This window comes from Echiichthys vipera (genome assembly GCF_963691815.1).
Source record: "Echiichthys vipera genome assembly, chromosome: 1".
Lineage (NCBI taxonomy): Eukaryota > Metazoa > Chordata > Actinopteri > Perciformes > Trachinidae > Echiichthys > Echiichthys vipera.
In genome coordinates, this window is record NC_139826.1 from 29,503,275 (window position 1) to 29,530,617 (window position 27,343).

The following is a 27,343-nucleotide window of genomic DNA, read 5'->3' on the forward strand; positions in this document are numbered from 1 at the left end:
CCTTCTGTCACTCATACTTACACTAGATTACATAAAGCTTGAGCAATGAATAGACAAAGAAAATAAAAAATATGCAATGCTCTAAATTTTAATGGAAAATATTTCTACACAAAAAAATTACTGAATGAATAATGAGGTGTCTATTGATGGTTATATTATATGTTTCAAATGAATAGAGGCTGGTTGATGCCAAAAAAAAAAAATAACTTAGAGCATTCCCACCTTGGAAAGAATTGATTATCCTGTATAAGTGCATTTGAACCTTTAGCAGGTGCTTAATTATTTATAAAAGTTTCTAAAAATGAATGCTATTTCAAACATAGTCTTGCCTTATATGTTCCCAAACATTAAAACAGCTAAATACAGTTTAATAACTATTGAGTATTCAGTCAATCTGGTGGGTAAATGGAACCGTTTTGAATAAAAATGCATGCAAGATACAAATTTCTTCATTCAGGTGGCTTTCCAAATTAAACATATTATACTAAAATTAACTATTAAAATAGTGTAAACACTATCGGCTTACGGTCTCATTTGAACCTCTCAGAGAGCTGATACAGGGAATTGACATTTGTGTTAGACTTTGGTCTTACAAATGTATATATCAAATGAAAACAACATATTTTTTCTGTGCATTACCGAACAAGAAGTAGTTAGACTTTATAAAAGGTCAGGGGTCCATTTCACAAAGCAGGTTCAACAAACTCTGAGTCTAATTCTGAACTCTGAGTTGATCTACTCTGAGATAGGAAACTTCAGAACAGCTGATTTGCGTTAGGTTGATCAACAGTAGTTTGTCCTATAGTTAAGCGCGTGCACCACAAGTAAAAAAAGACAGCATCAATGGAGCCCTGATTCGGCGAGTTACCATGGCAACGGGGAAGAGGAGGGCTATGCTACAACTGCAACTGTAAATATTATTGGCTCATACGAAGAGTTTGAGCAGGTTTTTCGCCGAAAGTGTAACACCGCTGCAGCAGCAAAAGAGAGGGAGACGGTGCGGGAGAACATTGCTGCTCGGGTCAGTGCGTAACTTTAAATTTAGTCCTGTTGCAATCACAGTTATATCACAGTGGGGAACTGCTTGAGTGGTAGTCTATTAATTTATTAAATTTAGGTGCATTCCCACGGGGGAGAAGAGCAGCTTCAGATGAAACATAAGAACATTGTTAAGAACAGGTAAAACATTGGCACAATCTCATGGTGACGCCTCATTTTGAGCATGTTTTACATTGTAAAGGAAATATTACCGTAAGTGGCTGTTTTATATGTTGTATAAAAAACTCCCATTTGCAAAAAAAGAAGCGCAACACACAATATCTGCTGGGATATGAGAGCATGACTTTGGTTGTTAATGTTGGAAATGTAAGGAGGGATGAGGTTGGGTATGTAAATGATGGACAGTGATGTGAAACGGTACCGCTCAAAAAGAGAATTGCCTGGAAATGCAAGCACATCTATAATCAATAGGTTGATAATCATCTACCGACGAATATTTAATTCTCTGCGCAGTAATGCTGCACATTCATCCACGGGATCATTATCAAAAGGACATGCCATGGTAGTGGAAATAGTCGCCACCTAATATAACTTCTAATGTCTGATTTTTTAAATGATTTTCTGAAAAAACAGACGGAACTATACTACGCCAAAACTCGCCTGCTGACTGAATGAATGAGGAAATCAAATACCGTGTGTGGCTGAAAGAGGGCGGAGACAGAGAGAAACTCAAGGTTTTCTGAGAAAAGGTTCAGAGAGCATGTTACCATGGTAAATGACCGAGAGGTTAAGTTACCTCTCTTTGTGAAACAGGCTAGAGTTACCCCTCTTTTCTCTGGTTTTGAGTTACCTCCCTTTGTGAGAGTTACCTCCCTCATTTCAGGGTTAACAGACTCAGAGTTTTCACTAAACCTGCTTTGTGAAATGGGCCCCAGATAGGATGGATTCCGGTAGGTTGCAGAAACTGTTTGCTTTCCATATATGTGTTCCACATACACATCAGTTTCTTTTACCAAGGAATTTTAGTTGCCAAAACAAAACCATATCATAACCGTAGTGACAGGAGATGACAAACTGAAACACTCAAACAGACCTTTTCAAAAATGTAAACATAAACATTCTAAATGTGCCCTAGTTTTTTTTTTGTTGTTTTTGTGATTTTTAGATACGATTTCCACAGCATACAGTATTTCATAAGTGTATTTATTTATTCATAAAAGACCACCAAATTATGGTTAAGGGAAAGCAGCTTGCAGCATATAAGAGCATTTACAAAACAGTTAAAAAGGTAACTGTGCACTGGGTGGTCCCAGTGTGAACTAAATCACCCTAAACATGCATATCTAAGTAAGACCTGCCTGAATGGGCACCTGGAAATTTCACCATATTCCAGATTTTACAGTCCTTTTTCAAAGCCTTCCAGGTACTCTCTCCAGTGCCAAAAGATTTCAGTTACCATCACAGGGGACTAACTAGTTTCCCCCAATAGCAAAGTATTAGAACACAACTTCCATAATGGTGTGTGAAGCTAAATAGAGGGGCAAGTGACTATTTCTGATCTAAGAGTGTCTTACTGGGAACAAATCATGGCGCTCCCTTGCCTTATTCCTTTTATCTCTGAGAAATTGGTCTGTTTGTTTTTCATATTATTATAAATGTACTAATTTCATGATATATGGACCCTGTCTTTCATAAAAAGGTTAAATGAAAATTGCCTCTTAAAAGGTTTACCAAAAGGCAAGATAAGCTTGCATGAAGATATAGGTGAGGACAAATTGAGGACTAATGGCTACATTAATTTAGAGAACCATCTCCAGATATTAAGAGTAAAGAAAAACAGGTCATCCCAAATGTAATTCATTTGAATGGAGCACACAAGTAAAATCCAGTTAGAGATGGTTGATTTATCATGGTAACTGCAGTCCCATTTAAAATAAAGCTTTCTCATGATCCTCAGAATGTCATGTATTTAAATGGCCTTTTTTCTTCAAAAGAAATCCACACAGGAAAATAATGTGGAAAAACATATAGTATATTACAGTATGGTGTATAACCTCTAATGCCAGCATGGTGCCCTTTTGCTGCTGTCACATAACATTCCAAAGTCAGAGATTTTTCAGTTTTTCACTTCATGCTCTGAATCTATGTCGAATGAGTGGGGCACACAAAAAACACAGGACCTTGATAGAAATATAGGCTACAATAATTAGAACATGCTTTATAATTTGGAGGATTATCCAACACCCATGCATCTCACCTCCACAGCGCTTTAGTTTTGACCTTGAACTAAAAAACGTGTTATAAGGCAAAGTTCCCCAGAATTTAGTTTTGAATCAATACTTTTAACCTTCTTACATTTTTACCTAATCATCTCCTTTTGCATATCAATCGAAGCTGTGTATCTAAGCAATTTGAGAGCTTAATAGCATTGCTAAATTCCTGTAATTATCATTGGCATTGTTATTTAAGTTCACAGGTATATGAGTTTAATGGTTTTACATATTATGTCTCTGTGTTAACACATAAAAAGTTTATATTATAACTTTACAAGGTAAGAGGAATATAATTTATTTATATTTTTAAATTTCACATATTTTTCACTCAGCATATTTTCTGTCTTGTAAGGACAAGGGTACTCAGAAATGTCATCATCTATCATGTAGCATGTGCTAGGACATTGCTCTTGACACACATAACTACACTGGACCATTTCTCTGTTAAAATCCTTTTAAACTGTCAATGCATGATGTGTATTTGGATGTTGGATTTCCATTTGTTTAATCATTAATTATAAACCATTTATTATATGTATGTATGTATGTTTTGGTTGGGTGTGTAAAAAAAGGAATCACCCAAGAATAGGGATAAACCTCCAACATATATATACATAAATCCTTTGACAATTCACAACTGGAACTATGTCATGTTTTTTTGGACCCTTATTGTTATGTAAGTCTCTGTGGCTTCTTTTGGTTGTTTTTTAGGCAGTTTTTCTCTTCCTCTTCTTGATTGTTTATTAAGAAATGCAGGTTTCAATTTGTATAAGTAATCTCTGAATGATTCATTATTTGGGACCTATGTATAAAAGGGTCAGAGGTATTCATTTTCATTAGAAAATCCTTATAAAGACATGCATGGTTGGAACCATTTTTTTATTCTCATGAACAGGCCAACTTATAAAGACTTCGTATCAAAACTCTGTTTGCCCTTGCTCCTCTATTAATCATCCTAATCACTCATCATATCACTGATATATCTCAAAATGACCATTGTCTTAGAAATGCTGGCAAAAACTTTGTTCTGACAGGGGATTACCCTCCGGTAGTGAGGCTAATAGAAGTGTCTGAATCCACTACTCGTTAACATCCTCAGGAGTAGTGTAAACAGCAACTTAAATGGGATTTTAAAATGCTAATTGCAAGGATCTATCTAGCAATGAGCTGATACGTTGCTTGATGTTTTACCAGTGTAAATAGCGCCCAAGGCTAGACAGTTTTCACATTTCTTATCAGTACTTGTGGTGGAGGGATATAAAAGGCTGAATCTAATTATTTAATTTTCTATGCCTCAAGTAGCCACCCGATAGTATAATAAATCAATAGCATTTCTATGAATACTAATTGTGGTTGCAGGGATAGCTGATGTAGCCAATAGGTGGGAATTTGATCAGGTCTCTAGAACCAGTCAGCCGAGGCCTCTGCTTCTGCTGCCATGCCCCACAGAGACTGACTGCTACCCCTTTGAAGTTGAGGTGCAAAATCAATTGAATACGTCTGGGAGTAAATGAACTTGTTTGGAGCTTAATTTCCAACGGCTGAAGGCTTTCTACCAAGTTATTTATGAGAACAGGTGTGACATTCTCTCCCCTCCTTTATGTATTTCATGGCTGGGCTTTGGATGAATCTCTTGGCCTCTCTAGAATTATGAAATTTTAAATCTGTGTCTGTTTGTCTTTTCTTCAGGCCAGATATTTTGCACTTTGACACGCAATAAACAATTGTTTTAAAAAGTTATTTTAAGGTGACCACTGAGTTAAGCAAATTGCTTTGGACTTTTTCTGAAATTATTTAAAAATGATACTTGCTTCTCCGAGCAACTTTAAAACTGAATGGACCTAGTTTATTATCATCGATGCTTGTCATGGCATCATCATGGTGATCATTCTGGATCATAGCAAGACATTGACAGGACACTCCTAGTGAATTCTGATTTTAAACTTTGAAATTAACTCCAACCTTTAAAATATTTCAGAATTAGAAGGAGAAGAAGCATGTGTTTCTCTGAAAAATAACTTGCATTCATAGGGGTTCATCAACATTAGACCAAAATACATATTATATGCATTAATATAGTAGCACCGTGTTTACTTTAGTGCTTATTAGTGAACTTTCAAATTTATTAAACAATTTTAATGAGGCCACAGTTACTTCGATGCCTCTGGACTTCCTTCTTTAACATTAGAGCATTGACACTCTTCTTATACAACCTCAATAGAAGTGATAATAGACTACTATTCTTTGACCAGAAAAGGCAAATGAAACAGCAGCCTGAGAAAAGAGAAATAAAAGTAACTTGATTAGGAGAAAAAAGGAATCAGTAAGACGGAAGTGTAAGCTCTTTAACTGTCGCTCCTTTGCATATAAATGAGAGATTAGGCTGAAACTATATCTTACTGCCCGTTAGAATACATATGCCTAATTACAATATATTCATAGAGTGAGAGTGTAATTTCCACAAAGGAGATTACAAACGAAGCACAAGGTCAGGAAAAGCCCTTTCCGTTCTCCGCATACTATTAGGATGATGATGATGCTGATACTGCACGGAAAATGACTTATGCTCATTGGTTCTCCTCAGAGATTATGTTTTTTTTTTTTCAGACTAAGTAAAGGATAGGGAAAAAGGAAGGAGTAAGTATTAATCAGTGATAGCTTAATAATGTCAATGAAAACATGCAAAGAAGGGCCATAGTTCATTTGGACTGTAAACCCTTTCCTGTTGAGTAGCAGCTGATGACTAACCTTGGCTTTTACGAATTATGATGATCTCACAGTTTATGAAAACAGTAGTTTTGGTAGTTTTGATTATACCAGTCATTGAAGATGTTTTTCAACTACAATTTAAAAAAGAATAAAGAAAGAATATTCAACTTCTACCCATTTCAGTTTCTTCTTTTTGCAGTGGTCTGCATTAAAAATGTAATTGAATCAAATGTCCTTTGAGAAATAAGATAAAAAATACGCCAGTGATTGCAGATGTTTAGATAACATGTCTCTGGCTCCAAATAAAGTCCCTGTATGTTCCACCTTCCTTGTGTGTCTAAAAATGAAATGTTGACTGTTGAAGATTTACAGTCTAAAGCAATGGCTGTAAAATTTGGGTTGTGACCCACCGATGTGTTTGGGAGACTTTGAAGCGGTCACTAAATAGTCACCAATAAAATCCCTATAGACCATCTGTCAGTAAAATAGTTTCCCTGAAATTCCCCCTGTCGCCTCTAAATGTAAGTGTCGTTTCTAAAGGAAGATTTCTCATAATTCTTTAAGCTCTATTATCTACACTTAAATAAATTTGCACTGTCAAAGTACCTGTGAAAGTTGCTTCATTGCTGCACCACAGTAGTCATAACATTTTAGAGAATCAATCATAGAAAAAAGGTTATATGGATACTCATACCTCATGACATTTTTCATATAGAGCAGCAGGGTTTCCCCCTGAAAACTTGTTAGGCCCTGTAGTAAGAGTGTTTTTTGACACGGCCTGGCGTGGGCCAGCAACAGACAAATAGCAACAGAATCATGAACGGACTTGCAAAATAGAGAACATAAAAAATCTATAACACTTATTCCATGGACTTACATCGAGATGTGAAAATACCTCAGGTAATACTAATCCGACCTGTAAAACATACGTTGATATTCCATCATATCCTGTCAATACATAGTTTCCACATTTTTTTGAGCATGGAGGCGTAGTATGCACATGGTGACAGGGAGGTGACAGCAGTATGTAAATCAAGTAACCCCTTCCCCCTCTGGTAGAATACAGGTATTTCTTAATCCTGTGCGAATTGGCCATTTATATTACAGACGTCTTGAGGCGAGACTTATATACCCCATGTCCCCATGTCAAACTAATCCCGTCCGAATAGAGCTTTAGGCTAAGTTTCCAACCAAGCTGCCCCACTGTAACTGTAGTTTAATAAATGTTTTATTAATACATTAAAAGAAATTCCCCATGCTTAGGCCCTGTGGGGGGTTTACTTAAGGGCTGGGCTGAGCCAAACCCTGAGCAGTTTTAGACCATACTCAAAGCAATGGGGGCAAGGAAAAATTCCTCTTCAACCATACACTGTATAAAAATGGACATAGCCACTCCGCCGGGGCCCGTTCTCTCAACTTGATCCAATCATACTCGCCCCTGGGAGCCGGCATCCTGTCAGACTTTGACTCCTCCTCATTTCCTCTTAACAAAAAAGGGCATTGATATTATGTTGGGGGGAGGGAGCTTCAGCCGTCTGGCTGACGTATACAGATTTAGCCACATTAGCTCACATTAGGTCCACCGCCCGGGAGCTATGCTAACAGAACTAGTTACTAGATAAAGGGGAGTGGGAGTCAGTGTTGAGATTTGTTCTAGGACTGGGAGTGAATGGGAGTAATTTTTTTAAATTTTGTAACGAGAACAGGATTTTTTAGAGGGTAGAGACTGACAAGGCACTCTGGTGGAGATTACACCGGCTCGGCGAGTCGAGTGCAGGCACTTCCGTGTCTCTAGTGGAGATTACATTGGTTCTGGGACTAAAGTGCAGGCAGCCAGCATTTATGATATAGGATTTTAACTGATATTCAACACACTACCATGCCCATAGACTGTAAAACACCAACCCTCACAGCCCAAATCCTCCTGATGCTCCAGATTAGCATCTAGTGTATGTGCCATTGATAGTAGGCTATATTGCAAGTCATGGTGCAAATGCGTCTATTCAATTAGCATAACAGAGCTAACGTTAACACAGTGTCTTCCTAAACCATCTGTTGGTACAGTTGATCGAAGAGCAAACCATCTTGTCACTTAGGGCGCACTCACACTGTCCATCCGCACCGCGCTCCGGGCTTTAGGGTACTTGTCCCCTCCTCCCTCCCCCCCCTGCGCCCCAGGCCCGTTTGTACTCACACTGCCTGGGCCTCGCGCAAATGTTTCTTGCCTGTCCATACGTCATCACGCCGTAACACGTCACACGCATTGATGATGTCATCGTGATGCGTCGCTTTGTTTACAAATCTTTCCACAGACCTCTGAGTTTGTGTGCCTCTTTTCTAACTGTTTTTGAATATTTTCATCTGACCAAATCTGCAGTAAACACTCCACCTCCGCATCACACCAACGTGAACCTTTCGCCGCCATTGTTGTTGTTGTTAAATGTCCGCGCATGGTCCGTCCTTCTATTTTCTATGTCCGAACAGGCGCACGTAAATGACATCAGAACCGGCGTAGGCGTCATGCTCGTGCTCGTACACGTGCGCACGCTCATGCTCGTACATGTGCAAACGCGCTCTACAAAAGCCCACCTCTCTCAGACGGGCTGTGGACAGCCAGCTGTTCGCAGTTATGCGCGGAGTGGTTGCACTCACACTGGTGAAACGCACTAGGCTTGACCCGAAAAACCTGTTTTGGCCCGTTGCGGAAGTACAGTGTGAGTGTGCCCTTATAGTAATACCACCACACGAATGACCGCATTCCAGGTTGAGCTGGCAGAGTTAGCATGCTAATCTTGACAACTAGCCTCTGAGGCGAAGTGAGGGCCAGAGGCTAGCTGTCACTCAAGAGGTTAATTTTTTCGATACACATTAATGTTTCATTTTGATTTAATAAAAATGGAAATCTCAAGTGTCATAGCAGTGCTGTTCTGCAAAATCAAAGGCACTTTGTAATATTATACCTAGTTGCATTTCATAGCAATATGCAGAGCTTTTACACATATGGCACCAGATTAGTGGATGAAGATGTTTAAGCTAGAATACCGCTGTGAAAAACAGCCTATTTAACATGATGGTCAACACAAATGTCTTGCTGGGAAATCAATAGTTTGATGTGATTTGGTCAGAGAGATGTATGCATGAGATCTCATTGTCTGTTTTTTATCAAGTTGGAGATAGTTCATGTATATGTATGGGGAAATTAAAAAAATAATAATTTTACCATTAATAACAGAGTTTATACATAACAGTTAATAAGTTGTGCATTACAATATCCTTACCTACCAGCATTAGTTCACTAATTAACAAAAGGTTAAAGGAACTTGGGGAGCACACCTCAGTAATAGACCAGTCATCTAGAGGGCACTAAATATATAGTTAGGATAGAAATGAGCGCTGTTTGCACTGGGGATTTCTCCACACATCCTAATTGTGTCAAGACAAATATAACCTCTTTTTTAGGTTGTAATTACATGTTCTGAGCATTGTTGACATCCAAACTAGTTTTTTGTCTTTAAATGCAAGAAAAACTAATGTTAGTGGGATAATATCAAAAACAGAAAATGTGAGCAAAGTGTAACGTGAAGTTGTGGGGTACAGCTCTGCAAAGAAGAAAGTACGTAATTGCAGAAAATTTGAAAAGAAAACTTGAGGGTCTAGCATCTCAGATAAACTACTTATTGAGGAAATAAGGTGACTTTTCCGGGTGTGTAGTACTATTTCGCACATAATAGCAAAGAGACATGAATCAATACATTTTGAAAATCACATTACTTCTTGTCATCTGAAAAGGAAGAAGCGTTTGCTCATAAATCAACTTGTTGAGACATAAATGGATATTTTCTTCATCATGCCCTTGAATTATATTTAGCTACAGTATAACAGTAAGTGCCAACTGTGTGGCAAGACTAGATTTGTATTTAACACACGCACACACATTATACACATGAATGTGAACGTTTTGCTGTAATCGATCCCATGATTCAATGCTGTGGCTTCCCGCTTGTATTGCATCTTAATTTAGCAATCTTCTCCAAATCAAATGTCACTGAGGAAGTCATTGAAAATTCTTTGTCCAATTATTAGCATGTGAAAGACTGAAAGCTCTTATTTCTGGTAATGCTCAACCGCAGTCTTTTCTGTAGAATTTTAATGGAAATGGCTTATCTCGGCCCTGTCTTTCAGGTGTTCAAAAGACCTTGTGTTAAGTAAAATAATCCCCAAAGCCAGCACAATTACAGCTAATTCCATTTTATTTCAGTCAAAAGGTGACAAGACAGGGCACATTTCAAATGTTGGTAGATAGTAAAAAAAAAAAGAAATTTTGGTTTCAATTATGGGGACTGAGTCTGAAGGGGAAATCTTGTTTAGAGCTCCATAGCTTATAAAGGTCTATCTGTGTATCATCAGAGTACTTTTAGTACTGAAATGTAATATATAAACATAAATTCAATTGTTTCAACAACTAGTTACAGTAGGTAGCTTTTTGTATGTGTATTATCATTTTTAGTTTTAACAATTGATTTTAGATTAGCAGGGCGATACAGTGGTGTGGTGAGGGGGTTCCCGGTTCGAATCCTGGCTGGGGACCTTCTCCGGCTTCCTCCCACAGTTCAAAGACATGCATGTGTAAAATTAATTGATGACTCTAAATTGCCAGTAGGTGTGAATGTGAGTGTGAATGGTTGTCTGTCTCTGTTTTTCTCTAGAGGCTTGTTTCCCTTAGCCCTGTAAAGTGGCCTCCCGGAAAGTTTCAGGGCACGCCCTCTCAAATGACCTTTCACTCATGTTTCCATTAGAAAAAAAGGCCAGAGAGGGATTTACCTCACTGGAGACATGCCGTGTGCCAGCTTGCTTCAAGGCCTCCACCATCATACCAGTCCCCAAAAAAACAGGACCCACTGGATTAAACGACTACAGACCTGTCGCCCTGACCTCTGTGGTCATGAAATCCTTTGAGCGCCTGGTTTTGTCCCACCTCAAATCCATCACAGACTCACTCCTGGACCCCCTGCAGTTTGCCTACAGAGCCAACAGGTCTGTAGGCGATGCTGTTAACATGGCTACACACTTCATCCTCCAGCATCTGGACTCTGCAGGATCGTACGTCAGGATCCTGTTTGTGGACTTCAGCTCTGCATTCAACACAATCCTCCCGGCTCGTCTGCAGGACAAGCTTTCTCAACTCAATGTGCCAGACTCCACCTGCAGGTGGATCACCGACTTCCTGACGGACAGGAAGCAGCACGTGAGGCTGGGAAGCCTCACCTCGGACTCCAGGACGATCAGCACCGGCTCTCCGCAGGGCTGTGTTCTTTCTCCCCTGCTCTTCTCCCTGTACACTAACAACTGCACCTCCATTCACCAGTCCGTCAATCTCCTTAAATTCGCGGATGACACCACCCTCATTGGACTCATCTCTGGTGGGGATGAGTCTGCCTACAGATGGGAGATCGACCATCTGGTGACTTGGTGCAGGGAGAACAACCTGGAGCTCAATGCTTCGAAAACAGTGGAGATGACTATAGACTTCAGGAAGAGCACAGCCCCACCCTCCCCCATCATCCTGTGTGACTCTCCAGTGGACACTGTGGAGTCCTTCCGCTTCCTGGGAACCATCATCTCCCAGGACCTCAGGTGGGAGCCAAACATCAGCTCCCTCATCAAGAAGGCTCAGCAGAGGACGTACTTCCTGAGGCAGCTGAAGAAGTTCAATCTACCGCGGACAATGCTGGTCCACTTCTACACTGCCATCATCAAGTCCATCCTCACCTCTTCCATCACCGTCTGGCACGCTGCTGCCTCTGCCAAGGACAGGTGCAGACTGCAGCGTATCATACGTTCTGCAGAAAAGGTGATTGGCTGCAACCTCCCTTCTCTCCCAGTACTCTACTCTTCCAGGACCCTGAGGAGAGCAGGGAAGATAGCTGCTGATCCCTCCCATCCTGGACACTATCTGTTTGAACCTCTCCCCTCTGGCCGGAGGCTGCGGTCCATCAGGACCAAAACCTCCCGCCACAAGAACAGTTTCTTCCCCTCGGCCATCAGGCTCTGGAATTCTGTTATAGACACTTAACGGTCATTCGTTATATTAACGACATCTGGAACTCATACGTTATATTAACATACCCAAATCACAGGTGTTATATTAACCCCCCCTTTTTTTTTTTTTTTTCACTGGACACTTTAACTTGCACATTACCACCTGCACTGGTCATACAAATACAGTCACTTATTTCATGTATATAATTCAGTGCCATATGTTTAGTCTTGCTTGTGTTCAGTTTTATATTTATGTAGGCACTGTCAAATCAAGTCAAATTCCTTGCAACGAAAATTGTCTGGCAATAAACCTGATTCTGATTCTGATTCTGATTCTGATTCTGATTTAGGAGACTCCAGAGGTGACGTATAACTCTGAATGGGTTTGGGTGTTCATCTGATCAGTGATACAGCGGCACGTTCTTCCTCAAGAGAAATACAGAAAAGTTGTAGTTTGATTTAAGGTGGCCCGTATGATTCACAACATCAACTTATGTACAACTAATATGAAAGAAAACACTCCACCTTAAATATTCAAGGCTGTGTGCGTGTGTGTGCGCATTTGTGTGTAAATGGGAAAGAGAGAGCGAGAGCGAGGTATGGAGCATGCAGCAACCACAGGTTGGAAATTCAATCCAGAATCCATGCACAGATCATTTTCTGCGCTGTGTTCTCCCACACCACTGGATCGTTTGTACAACCACACGTTATAACCCTCTGAGAGCTACATCCAATCAGCAATCGGATAAATCACAGGGGACAGAAGAGGTCCTGCTCTCCGATAGGACTTCTTTCTACTCAGTCAAAGGGCCTCACATGCAAATTAGGGGGGGGGGGGGGCGTTTTTGGCGCGATAAACCCGCCTCATTCAGGGTAGTCGACCATAGTGGAAACGCACCATATGTGCCCTGCGATGGACTGGCGTCCTGTCCAGGGTGTACCCCACCTCACGCCCCAAAAAACACTTGGAGATGGTTGGATTTTAGATGAGCAAACAATAAATGCAAATCAATGTAACTTTATCAATGTATTATGAAGGTATCTCTCAAGCTCACAGACACCATTAAATCATTTATCTGTGGCTCATTACTTCAACTTTCATAACCCATTTAGTAACAAAGAAAGCAAGAGAAATGTTTATAAGGAAACTGTGATTTGTATTGTTACTCATGTTGTCTGTTTCGTAACTTTGTACCAAATGTAATATTTATTTGACTTATGGTTAGAATGAATCAGTTGTTAACAATACATTTAGTGATTTAAAATAACACATGATGAATACACACATGATAATAACATATGAAATATACCCAACATGTAGGTACAAGGACTGTGCACAAATCTTAAAAAAAAAAAAAAACATACGTCATAACATTGTTAATTTAAACTTCCCAGTCCCAGGTTCATTTCTGTAAAGGAAATTGTTATGATTGTATCCTTAAGGGTCAAACCTTTCACATACAATTATGGCACGGTTAATATAATTATACTTTTGTAGGTACTTCTGTATATTATTGTAAGACACACTGACAGAACACTGATCAGACCAGCAGACAACAGAAACATATTGTACTATACTACTTTAAAGTACTGAGAGTGGAGTCTCGGTTATTACAAGGTACCACAGAGAAGGCAATCACAGGCGAGAAACAAACTGGTCTACAATCTCTTCCAACAGACTGTATTTAAAGACAGCTGGTGTTGACAAGAATCCTTTTGAGATTGCCTTGGTGGACAGGTATGAGACCTGTGCAGGCGCCTTGGTTTCTCCTTTCTTGTGTACAGATTTACTGACTACAGAGGTTAATCAACAATCCCTCTCTGCTCTCTCTCTTTCATCTCTCCAGAGGAGACCAGAGCTCTGTTCAGAGCTCAGGCCTCATCTGGAGGGAATATTGGCAGAGTATTTGTCCCTTGATTGGCTTTGGGTGAGCAATCCATACAGATGTGTCTGTTGTGCCCATGTGGATCTGATTTCTGGAAGGGCCAAGACAGACTGAAGCCGTCAGATCTTTCTCTAAATGGCCTTTGGGTCCAGGGAATGGTTCTGCCAAATCCTAGAGCAGTCATTGATCCTCACCGAGGCATTGACTTAATGAAACAGCCAGGACTTTCTATCAATGGTTTCATGAACTGTCTGGTTTTAATACATTTATTTATCTTGATGTAGCAATGGAAGTAGTAATCTTAACAGCAATGGCAGGTGCAATACACAACAAATCCCAAAATGTTATTTAAACTCTCTGCTAACTAATTAAATAAATTAATGACTTTGCATTTGAACATAACATAGAAATGCACAGTAATATTCATATATCTCAACAAAAGCAAATTGAGAATTTTTTAGTCTGAATTTATTGACGCTCCTTTAGTATGTAAGAGCAGTAAAAAGTAATAAAACACACCCTCCTAGTCCTACAAATTCATCATGTACCAGTTGATAAAAACATTAAAATGTAAAAACATGACCACCACGAGCAGTGAAATATATTCAAATTATAAATACCAAAGACCAACGCAAGAAATACAGTCAAAGGCTAGAAAAAAAAAAGATGACATCCTGAAATTTAAAGTCAATAATAACGAACTGAAAGTTTCCCTTTAGCCTCAGTCTGGTCTGTATAATTACCAAAATAATGATTTTTTTAATGTTTGTGACACAAGATTCCGAACAGTATTTAATGGTAACACTAATGCAGATGCACAGTATGATAAGGATCATGATGATATCAATTTAAATAACAAAGGTGATGACTGATTTCACTTCAGTGTGAAGAAGCCAATGTTACAGTGGTAGATATGTACATTTGATGTTTAAAGATGAGTAGCATTACAAATAAACAGAAAATGAGCCGTGGACAATTGGTTGAGGCCTTTATGCAAGGAATTGCAGTAGTCCAGGTTAGACAATACAACTGCATGAATATTTTTTTCTTGAAATGACAGGCCAGGCTTAATTTCGGCAATGCCTCTAAAAACAAAACAAAAAATAAACAAAACATGATTGAACCAGCAACTATCCAATGTTTTCAGAATGAAAATAGCTACCAAATCATTACCATCCACAAACTAATGGCCTTATCATCAGTCATTTATTTAACCAAAATGTATTACAGGTACAGGTGGTCTTTGCTGGTCACCTTCCATTCCTGGTACAGAAGTTCTCTCACCCAGCAAGACCAATTGACTCATTACCTCTTCCAGTCTGGCGGGACTTGGCTTTGTTTCACTGTTTACTCAACAAATCTTATTACTGTAGTTCATGTCCCAACCAAAATACATACACAAAACACATGAACAAATGTCAAACTGAAAATAAAGAAAATACTAAACATCATATAAAGCATGCAAATACACACAAATCACCACAGCAAATAATAAACTATGACGAGCACCTAACATGCAAATAGTAATCCAATATTCAGTATGCTTTGTTTCACGTACACAGAAGAGTCCCATCTCAAGGACGCAATTTACACAAAGATAGGAGACTGTAGAGGCTAAATGAGGATGAATTAATTGGAAACAACACACATGATGTAAGACTAGTTATGATAATTTAATACGGTTTAATGTCACCAATTAACATGATATCCATGTGTTTGGAATGTGGGAGGAAACAGGAGGAAACTTGTGCAGGCATATTGGGATATACTGTATATATAGGGCACCACAGTGGCTCAGTGGTTAGAACTGTTGCCTGTGTGGTGTTTGCATGCTAGGGAGAGAGAGATACCGAGAGGGTAGATGAATGTAAGCTCAGTCTTCTCATCTTTTGTTTGGTGGGAGAAGTTTTCTAATGTTTTAGAGAGAAAATAGATATTCTATTGGTTCACATTTATTAAAATGTGGCAGCACTGAGTGGTAAATGACAGTACACTGTTTTACACAGAAATCACAACAAGAGAGACTGTCCTCCCAAAAAGAACAGCATTGGTAGTTTAAATGTGCAAAACAACATGTACTTACATTCAAGTTACAAAGCCCTCTAGTGGCTGTAGGATCCAAGTTGAAAGACAAAGAGGGTCAGGGAGGTAGGATGTGGGTGAACAAAACTTTGAACTTTGACAAGGGAAACTTACTTCTGTTTGCCATTTACTACTTGGTGTGGCTGAGCTTGGTTTTCTACCATCTTCTCTAAACAAAACCAAACCTGTACCAGATCAGAAAAAAAGTAATGTAACCTTGCTGTTTTTGGAGAGCAAACACAAATGATGTTGTACTACCACTAGGGGCATCAGATCAGAAAAAAAGTGTATATGGAATATATTGTTTTTGTGAGCAATTCCAAAGAACACATTAACAACAACACTTTGAACATTTAATTTGAAGGACTTGCCAGTCCACTATACCCTACAGCCGAAGCTAAGAACTAGTGTAGCAGTAGATTAACTTTTGGGAGGCCTTAAGGCCTGTTTTGCACTTTAAAACATATCAGGAAGTATGAATGTTTTTTTAAATGTAGTTCCCTTCATGTACAATTAACGTACAGTTAAGTAAGATTAAGAGTCTACAGCAATGCTAGTGGCTCTTGGTGACTGTACTTGGACACAGCGATATAAGCTAAATGCTAAAATCAGCTACCAAACATGATCACAATGATTACATCTTATTTATGCCACATCATTAATGTATTTCACATTTAAAAATGAAAACCTTACCAAAGCCTCACAGAGCTGCTAGCTTGGCCGTAGACTCTTGTTTACATAGATCAAAACAGTGGTTCTTGGAGCTTTTTCATAAAAAGCCCTTAGTATTCACTTGACTGTTTTAACCTACAGTATTTCACAGCAACCTCTGGGAATGTAATAACTCAAATGATTCAGATTTGTGATATAAGGTCATAGTAAGAGGAGCTGGCCAAGGTACAAGTTCTCCTGACAGACTCTTTAATCAGTCATAGTTATTGCTGTGGGTATTGCATGACAGTTCATGTTCTCTCATCGTCTTCTGCGCTGACCTTCATGTTTCATTTGGTCAGCCTCCTTTTCCTCAGGGAATGTGATATTAATATATTGTTCTGCTGTTTATTTAAATGGAGACCATTAGGTCAAGAGTTTTGGATGAAGACACATAGGTCTCAGCTTTGTCTTTGACAGTGTCAGGGAGGCTTACTTTGTATGTACTTAGACAACTCTTTACGAGACAATGCACCCATACCTAAAGAACATTTCTGTAACACGCTTTTTCTAATTTTAAACCAATTCAGACGCCGGGAAAAATGGTGACATTGTACGTTTCTGCAAACCACGGATACCTTAGATCTCAACACTGTTTTTTATTACCCTAATCCTCAGATACAGAAACTTTTTGATGCTCGGTTTTAAACATGTGGTTAATGTTGTGAATTCAAACAAAACCAAATAACTTTAGGCATCAAAACTTGGGCTGTAATCTGTGCGACTGTTAATGTCTATTCAAGTGTGTAGATACTGTACCTGTAACTCATCCCCTTGATTGTTTTTCCAGCCAATATGTTTTTAACTGCATGGGTTTGGATGTTGGATACACCTTTTTGTAAAATCAGTGTTTGTAAAAGCTGTAAAATATTACATCTACAATGAAAGTGTTATGAATTTACGCACATTCTCAAGGTTTGAGGTCCTGAATAGCTATTCTTGTGAAAGCACTTGCTGCACAATAATATATTTCTGAGTCTATGTAAGTTGCCTTGAATCCTTTTAAAACCCTCCGAAATTCTATGCCTAACTTAAATGTGTCATACTGTAGTGCAGATGTCTGTGAGAGTGAAGGAGAGAACTGTATCTGGTCAAGAAAGTGAACTTGGGTTATATAGCTTTAGGCTGCACAACTCTTACCTTCTTTTGAATGCGGTCTACAGAGAAACTTGGTCTTTTTAAAATTCCACTATAACCGGTTTTAGATCTTGGCCTCCAACAGAGCTCCTCTTCTATTGAGCCCAACAGGAATCCCTCCTGGTTAAAGATCCAATATTTAGGCCTACAAGCCACAGGGCTGTTAGACTGGCTGAGATCCAGACTGAATTCTCCCACATTCATTAGATGGCATGAAACTAACTGAGGTCTTGGAGCAGACTAATATTAATTTGTGCTCTTATTATCTTCAAATATGGCCTGCAAAAATTGTAGATGGTGGTGTTACTGTCAACTGTATCTTTGTGGAGAGCTGTCTCTTCTTCCGTCTGAAGTGCATGCCTTCTCTGTGACTGATTCCCTGCTGAACATTCACTCTGTTCCACTTTGTGCACGGAGGCTTCCCTGAGAAAAATATTCTCAAAGCCATATAAAAAGAAATGCGATTGGAAACCTTTTTTCTTGGTTGTGGCGTGACACTAATTTACTTCCCCTCACACTTCCAAGGCAATTAGCTTTGAAGCTTCTGAGAAACTATTCTTGCCCAAGTCGATAGCTAGCATGGCAAATACGAATTTAAGCAGGTCCATTGGGCTGCAGCTGATAAATATATCAAATGAGGTTACAGTGAGAAAGAGAAACCTAAAAGAACACAGAAAATATAATTACTTCACCAGTTATGCTGGGATGCTGGCCCTTCATTACTGGCCAGTGGTAGCACGCAAATGTATTGCTGATTGCCTGTATGTTGATGAGCACAGCACTGCAGTGTTATCCAAACATCTATGAGCACTTTGCAGATGAATGAAGATGTTAATTCATTAGCATGACTGTCATTTCAACTCATATTCTTATTCATTTATTTTATTGCATTTTAACACACACAGTAAGACATCCCATTTTTCAGCATTATTGCTTTATAGACTGTTATTATGTATTGTAGTAGAAATATCTATATTAGTGTACACATTCTTGCATAGTTATTTCTATTTCTCTACGTTTATTCATATTTTTATTTCTAGAATAGGCACAGCTGTAACGTAACCCGACCCCCACCACTCTCAAACACACACACACATGCGCGTGCACACACGTGCGCACCTGGTGAACAAGGAGAGATGATAAAAAAACACATTTATTTAAAGATTTCTTTTTTTTTCGATTAGCTGCTTATTATGAGTAATGTGATCCAACTATTTTCTAACAAAGTTAGAATAGAGATTTCTGTTTAATTAATATCATTTTCTGAGGAAGACTGCTTTGAAAAAAAAAAACATGATATACTTCTGTGTACCAGGATTTAACAGAGTTCAAATCATAATCTGAAAAGACAGTGGGTTTTGTGGATTTTTGAATACTAAACGAATAATATTTGAAGATGTTTTTGCACCTTACATTAAATTTGTCCAAAATCCCTACTTATTTTATAGTGCACAATATTCAGTGAACTAAATAAGTGAGCTTATACTTTTGGTCAGGACACAATATGAACACTAGAGTAATTGCCAGTAAAATACGTATCACATGTACAAAATTCCCCTTATGTCTGATCATAAAAGAGGGGACACATCACTATTTGTGATGACATCCCTAATGCCAGTCTGTATCAGAAACTTCTGCCCAAAATTTTGCAGGTAAAATTAAGGATGCCTTATCAAAAATAACTGGGCCTCTCCCTCTTTGCCCATCTTTGGGCTGACCCCCTCTCTTCCCTGTCTCTTAACTCTCTCTGACCCTTTGACCGTTAAGATGGAACTAAAAAGGAATGTTGTGCTTCAACAACTTTCTACACGATAAATGGCAAGAGGAACTCTTGGAACCCTGGAGAAGACTGTTAAATGTAACCTGACTACTGCCACATGAATTTCGTTCCGCCTTGCTTCCGCCTTGACTCCGCCTAGCTCCACTCGACCATTTGGGATCGCTCCGTAGTAAAGGGATTTCAGGCAGTCGAGCCAGTCAGGACTGCCGGGAGGGGGTTTTATAGATGTGACGTAGCTGAGAAGCACCTGTTGTGATTTAGACAACAATGGCTGCTCGCATCGAGGAAACAGGCGTTTACATTAATGCTGCTATTTCATCCGTGTTGTCCAATCTAGTGAATATTTCTTCTTTAAAAGAACACTAGAGAATCCCTCTGAAGGCTTTTGTTGGTGGAAACGATTTTTGCCCTTCTCCTGACCGGTTTGGCTTTTCCCTGCATTGCTCTCATCAGCCTCACGGGTTGGTTTCGATGTGAGTAGTTGAAGTAGCATGTCAGTAAAGATGACGGACACGTGGTTTATCCAATCCAAGGATCCAAGGATTTTTGATAAGGCCCAGCCTCCTTTTTTTGTTCATCTGGTGAGAGTCAGGTTATGTTAAATGTGATTTAAACAAGGTCAGGTTGTAAAAAAGGCAGATTGTGAGACTTACGCAAAGAGTAAGATTTACTTCTTGGATAAACAGACACTGACAAAAAGTGAAATCAACCATTCTCCTTCTCCTGAGATAGAGAGGTTTTTATTGCCCCTCAACTCTAAAGAAACTCCTGATCAGATTAAAAAAGGACATAGAAGATACTCATTTTTGTATGTTTTAAAAAACAACTGAATTAAGTGTAAATTGGATGATAATATTAGTTTTGTTAATCTGTGAAAAATATTTTGCAATTTGACACTACTCTGACTTATCTGAGACAAACTATCTGCAAAATACAGAAATATTTCAATATTGTATTTTAAACATTAAGTAATACCTCTTCAGGAACATAATCCTTAAAAACTGTAAATCTGAGCTCCTCATGCTCAGAACGAGGGGAGGGAGCTTCTCCCATTTTTGAGCATGAAAATTAATGCATCTCCTCTCCATTGGCCATGCCTTGAAACTGGACTTTAAGGGCGCACTCACAATGTCCGTCCGTACCGTGCCCCGTGCTTTAGGGTACTTGCCCCCCCCCCTCCCTCTCCCCCTGTGGGCCAGGCCCGTTTGTACTCACACTGCCTGAGCCTCACGCGAATGCTTCTTGCCTGTCTAAACGTCATCATGCTGTAACACGTCACACACATTGATTGACGTCATCACGATGCGTCGCTTTGTTCACAAATCTTTCCATAGACCTCAGAGTTTTTGTGCGTCTTGTCTGACTGTTTTTGAACATTTACATCTGACCAAATCTGCAGTAAACACTCCACCTTCGCATCACACCAACGTGAACCTTTCACCGCCATTTTTTTAAATGTCTGCGCATGGTCCGTCTTTTTTTTTTTTTTTTCTATGTCCGAACAGGGGCACATAAAATGACGTCAGAGCCGCCGTAGGCTTCGTGATTGTGCTCGTACACATGCGCATGCTCCTGCTCGTACATGTGCAGACGTGCTTTACAAAAGCCCACCTCTCCCAAACGGTCCGTGGCTGGTCAAACGAACTAGGCTTTATCCATAAAACCTGTTTGCGCACGGTACGGATGGACAGTGTGAGTGCGCCCTTAGACCAGTCCTAGCCTGGTCAGCTGTGTACATGAACTGATGAAGCCTCTTGGATGAGAGGTGGAACGTCTTCCTAGACAAATAACCAAGACCAGTTGCTTTTGACTGAAATTGCTTTGGGGTTGTGTTTAATTGCTTTCTTTTCATACCGTAGCTTTTGCAATTTGCCCATTCATAGTGTTTGATTTCATGTTATTCATATTATATTATTTGTTTATATGTGTATCGCCTATTATCTTAGTTAGAAATAAAATTACCAAAAACCATGCTGTGTGTGTGTGATCTTTCATTCAGTGTGTTTTCAGTTCATGAGATTGATAAGAGACTATATAGAAAAGTATTATTTTAAAATGACAGAGACTAGCGTCTCTTAATTTAACAGGTATTAAACCCTCACTGAAGTTTAATAAAATTGTGTACATCGGCGTGGTGCCCTTCTTTAATGAGGAAAATGAACTAGCCTAATTAATAATTAATGAAGTGATTAATGTATTTCTTAATGCATATTCGTGTAGAGTACTTATTCCCCTCTTTACACACATCTGTCTTTTTTTGGTTCATATAGAATAGCCAAGTCCTCATTTTCAAGGCAAAATGCCGTGTCCCTGTGCAAACGGTGAAGGATGTGCGTCTAATTCAATGACTGACAATGGGAACAATCTTGCTGTTCTCAAGAAAAAAAGAGGTAAAGATCCAATGTACCTCATGAGTGCACCATGCTCTTGTTAGCTTGTTTTGTGTTGACACTTTGCACCAAATTATTTGGGGAAATTGGTTCATGTGGGTAAAAGTTTACACAAAAAAGACACAGAACTCCCGAGGTGAACACCCTGCACACAAATTAACCATACACATAATTAAAACATTTATTGCAGTAGCTGTATACCTGTAGATTAACAAGGATTAACTGTTTCAGTATCTGTGATGTCAAACACCCTCACAACTGACACATACTGCGATAAGCAAATCACTCCATCCCACTTAACTTCTTATATTGTGATATAAATATGAAAGTGCTTTACAAACCGAATGTCTCATTAATGCACAAATCAACTCTATTCCAACATAATAAAATGACACAAAAATAACCAAGGTAATTTTTAAAAGCTATATCTTTTAGCATGCTATTCCATTGTGTAATTTGCCTTCCATGCTGTGGAATAAAACAAACTTTTTCAGACAGTGGAATGACAGATGAACTTTAAGGGTTGACCCATTATCGGTGCATGCCTTTGTGTTTTTCTTAAGTACCAACAACTTGATTTTGTACTTTAATACCTGTGTGATTATGTCTCTAAATTTGGCAAACATTCAATGCATAAGGCATTTGATTATCAGACATGATAGTCTTTGTAGCCAACATAACATTTTAGTCATTTAAATAATCACAATTCATTGTTTAAAGAAACATCATGAAGGCACAGTGATTAAGTATTATCTTAACCTGTGTTTTCTTAAGTATGGAAAAGAGTAGTTTGTGTGGAAATAATATATATACATATGTCAATAAATTGCAGGTACTACTGAGGGATTGCACTCAGTTAAATCACAATTTGAATAAAATCTATACAGTAATAAGATCAACGTTAGATAAAACATTTAGCCATTTACAAATATATTGCTATTTAATTGTACTGAACACTTTCAAAATCAGTTTATAGAGGAGAGCTTTCAGAGCTTTTCATTTTTATAATGCACATATTGAGCACTGACATCCTTCATACAAAATGTTTTTTTTTTTTTTAAAAAAAAGGTTTGCCTGTGGTTTTGCAGTACTTGAAGAAAATTGTAGTGAAATATGGTAAACATTGAGTATATTACGGGATGGAAATCTGTTTCAAAATCAACTATAGGGTTTTTAGAGAATAAGGTAAATGTTTTCTCGTTGTACATTATAGATCTTTGTCTAGTTGAAATCCCAAATCCTGATGACAAGCCATTATGATGACAACAGCAAAGAACTGCCCTATTCACTGTGGTTATTACGGGTACATGATAGTGGTTAATACGTCTTATTTACAAACACACAGACAATGACAGAATAAACAAGCGTCCACTAACAGTGTTATTAGAACAACACTTTCTGAAATGTAATTCCATTTTCTTTGATTATCAATAAGTCCGGAACAACTCAATAACAACCACACCACAAATATTGGTATATACTGGTCAGCCATGGTAGTTTTTTTTCTTGTAATTTGTTTTCATTTTTTCCATTAACCACGTCCTTCCTCCACTTTTCCAAATCACACATCAAGTGGACAGAAAATGTTACACTGAAGATATCCATGGAGGTTCATGAAAAAAAGACGTTTTCTCCAGAGCCATAGTAAAAGTTGAATTGTAGAGAACACAGCAGAAGCACTATAGTTTTGTGGCCTACATAGTACATGTGGCTATCACACTGCAGAAGCATCACCTTAAGTGGAAAGAAATGAAACAAGAAAGAAAACAATAAAACAGCAGAGGAGCTCAGGCGGACGTTGCACAGCACAGAAGAAAAGTCTAACTTATAGCTGCTGGTCCTTCGGGCTGTCTGGGCAGGAGGCTGGCTGGCAGGACTTCAGACTCACCAGTGGGATATCAGCCATGCCACTGCTGGTGAAGTGTCCCTCTCCACTCCCAAACTGCTTCCTGTCACCAAAATGCTCTGACCGCCCACTCTCATTTTTCCAGGTTCTGGTCAGAGTATGTCCATTGAGAAGTTTTTCCTTTGGACCCCACTCCCTCTGAGACCCAAAGCTAGACACGGGTGACTTAGGCTGCTGGTATGTTCCCAATGTCGGGGGCATCCAACAGTTATCTGAGTGTCCCAGGACTAAACATTCCTGTGTGCACATCTCTGTTGCTTCCACTAGGCCACGAGGTCCCAGGGGGCCATCTAAAGGAGAGGAAAATAAAAGAAAAAAATATAAAAATATATTGATCAGTCAGAAAAATACTGTATCATTACCTGTGTGTTACAGTCATATAACCACATGGAATGACTAGGATTGAAGCTGATTTTACTGACATATACACAGCAATAATATTTCATTTGTTTTCCCTTCAATTTCTGACCTTGTAACATTTTTAACAATTTCTATTACTAATGTTATGTTTCAGCATTAAAAGCACTCGCTTAATGATAGGGAAAGATTGTGGTCTTGTTTAAAATAATTGCACAAGGGAGGATACTTATTGTTGCCACTTTATTAGATACACCTGTTGTTAATGTAAATGTATAATCAGCCAATAATGTGACAGCAACTCAATGCATAAAGGCATGCAGACAGGTTCAGTTGCTGTCTAGAGCAAACATCAGAATAGGGAAAATTGGACTTTGACTGTGGAATTTTTGGCCCAGATGGGGTGGTTTGTGTATCCTAGAAACTGCAGCGGTACTGGGATTTCCATGCACAACAGTCCCTAGAGTTTACAGAGAATGGTGTGGAAAAACAACATCCTGTGAGCGGCAGTTCTGTGGGCAAAAGCGCCTTATTAATAAGAGAGGTCAGGGGAGAATGGCCAGACTGTTTCGTGCTGACAGGAAGGCAACAGTAACTCAAATAACCAGGCTTTACAACAGTGCTATGCAGATGGAGCATCTCTGAACACACAATCTATCGAACCCTAAAGTAGATGGGCCACGGCAGCAGAAAACCACACCAGATGCCACTCCTGTCGGCTAAGAACAAGAAAACAAGACTACAGTGGTCACAGGCTCTCCAAAACTGGACAGTGAAAGAATTTAAACACGTCTCCAGGTCTGCTGAATCTCGATTTCTCAGGATCTGGCTTAAGCCACATGAGTTCATGGAACAATCCTGACATGTGTCAAAGGTTCTGTAAAGTGGTGTAATGGTGTGGAAAAGATTTTTTAGGGTCACATTAGGTCCCTTAATACCAATTTCTGAGCATCGTTTTGAGTATTGTTGCTAACCATGTCAATCTCTTTGAAGCCACAGTTTACTCATCTCTCTAATGGCTACCTCCAGTAGGAAAACACGCCATGTCACAAAGCTCAAATAATCTAAAAACATGGTTCTACCAACATGACAAAGAGTTTACTGTACTCCAATAAACTCATCTCAATCCAATTAAGCACCTTTGAGACTTGGTGGAATGGGAGATTTGTAGCAAGAATGTACCGACAACAGTTGTTTGACTTTGATTCTTTTCTTTGACACAAATCTGTAGCTCTGATCTTTGCCAGTGAACACAAATATATAAAGTACAATTATCTTTAAAAGGTACAAATAAGTAGTATATAAATATAATGTCTAGCACACAGGGTTGGAAGGCACTACAGTTGGTTCAAAGAGGAACTGTACACTGTTGACTATAGATTTGGCAATTTTTCAAACCCCTTTAGAGATTTCATTAAAAAAAAAGTCCAAGCAAAAAATCATCTGGTTTCCTACGATCGCTGAGCCTCTCCAGCTCTGTATGAGGTACAGGTCACAGAACATAACAGGTCACATACAGTCTGAAAAATGTATGAGCCCAGCTTTCCAGAGCTGGAGAGCATAGGGGGCTCTAGATCTTGAGGAGGATGAATGAGTTCTCTTTGAGCACTGTCATTTGAATCTATAGATTAATTTACAGTGCTAACATAAAACACTGTAAATAGACTGCAGCCTAATAAGAGAGAGATGGCAAGATAAGAAATGGTACGTTTCAGTGGTATTGGCTGATATTCACTCAGTAATGAGGCTGCCGAAAACAGTTTCTTCATATCTTTCTCCCAATATAGCATGTAATGTCAAAAAAGAGAATGTTTGACACTATTTCCTGCAGTTGTTGTGTAAAATCACACAATGCAATGAGAGCCCTGTCAGTATTAATAGATTATCAGGCAATATATGAAAATATGGTAATATATGATTGACATAATGTCCTAATGTCAATAGGAAGGCTCTTCCAGAGTCTATGGCTCTATAAAGTAGTATGTTATTCTCTTCAGTAGAAATCATTTCTCAGTCGAAATGATCCTAACCCACTTCCCCAAAACCAAAGAGGAAAAAAAATGGTGAAGGTCAATTTGCTTCACAACAAATCATCAGCGGGACATTCATTTCTAACTCACTGCTACCATCTGGCTATCCGTCTGATGAACATGCATCACCATTTGGACAGAACAAATCAAACAACTCAGTGTTTCAGGTTTTATTTGTTTAAATCTCATTTGATTGAAAACCATGCATAATGCATGCAGTATAATGCAGCTCTGCTATTAGAAAATAGAAAAAAATCCTCTCCTTTGAGTTGGTTTTATTCTGCTTTTTAAAAGAAGCAACCTATTTTTTCTGTTTGTAAATCAAACTTCAAAGGGTAATGAATTCATCTGTTTTTGTGAAGGGAAAATGATAACCATTTGTCCCTTTTCATCACAAACAGCTAATTGGCTGGTGGGTAAATTCTGTAATATTTTAAATGCTGTTATTTAACTCCTAGCTAGGCCTGTTTTTCTTCTCGTTAGTTTAAACTTACTCAGACAAATTAGAGCCTACAAGAGTTAGCTTATCATAAGTGCAGAGAGTATCGGGGGAATCTTATATTGGTTTATATTAAGTCATATATTATGTCTAAAACCTAATAAAAATCGTTATTGTTTTGGTTTGCCATTGTTTATGGTTGACTCCTAGAGATTCAACCTGTTCCCTCATGGTTATCACACAGTGACTGAGGCTGTGCCTCCCCTGTCATCATGAGAGGAATAAAAATAATAGAATAACACAAGTATTAATATTTGTCCTCTGGAATATGATTTTGGTGTGGTTCTTAATGTATTTTGACCATTTTTAAGGGTAAAAAAATCGCAGAAAATTCTGTATTTCCTGCTTTAATAAACGGAGTCTCCTTCGGAGACGAGAGGTGAGGCATGGACAGCCGAGCCTCCCTCCAGATTGCGCAATCACTCACAAACTGGATTGAGCGCGTGCAAATGGCGCGTGCTAGTTCCCATTTCTGTGTATGTTTCCAATATGATGGTTGAGGACACTTTTATGTAATAAAAGTATACGTCTTCTTTTCCATGGTG

The 27,343-nt window shown here is 38.8% G+C and overlaps 1 protein-coding gene across 1 annotated transcript in view; it reads right to left on the bottom strand.

Annotated features, from left to right (window-relative positions):
* Window positions 1-23,831: 23,831 nt before the first annotated feature.
* Window positions 23,832-27,343, bottom strand: part of pcdh9 (protocadherin 9) — a gene marked incomplete at both ends in the record, with an annotated part of 197,682 nt that continues 194,170 nt past the window's right edge. Inside the window, one exon of the mRNA XM_083940113.1 lies at window positions 23,832-24,202. Coding sequence (XP_083796239.1) covers window positions 23,832-24,202 — 371 coding nt within the window. The remainder of the gene's footprint in view (window positions 24,203-27,343) is intronic.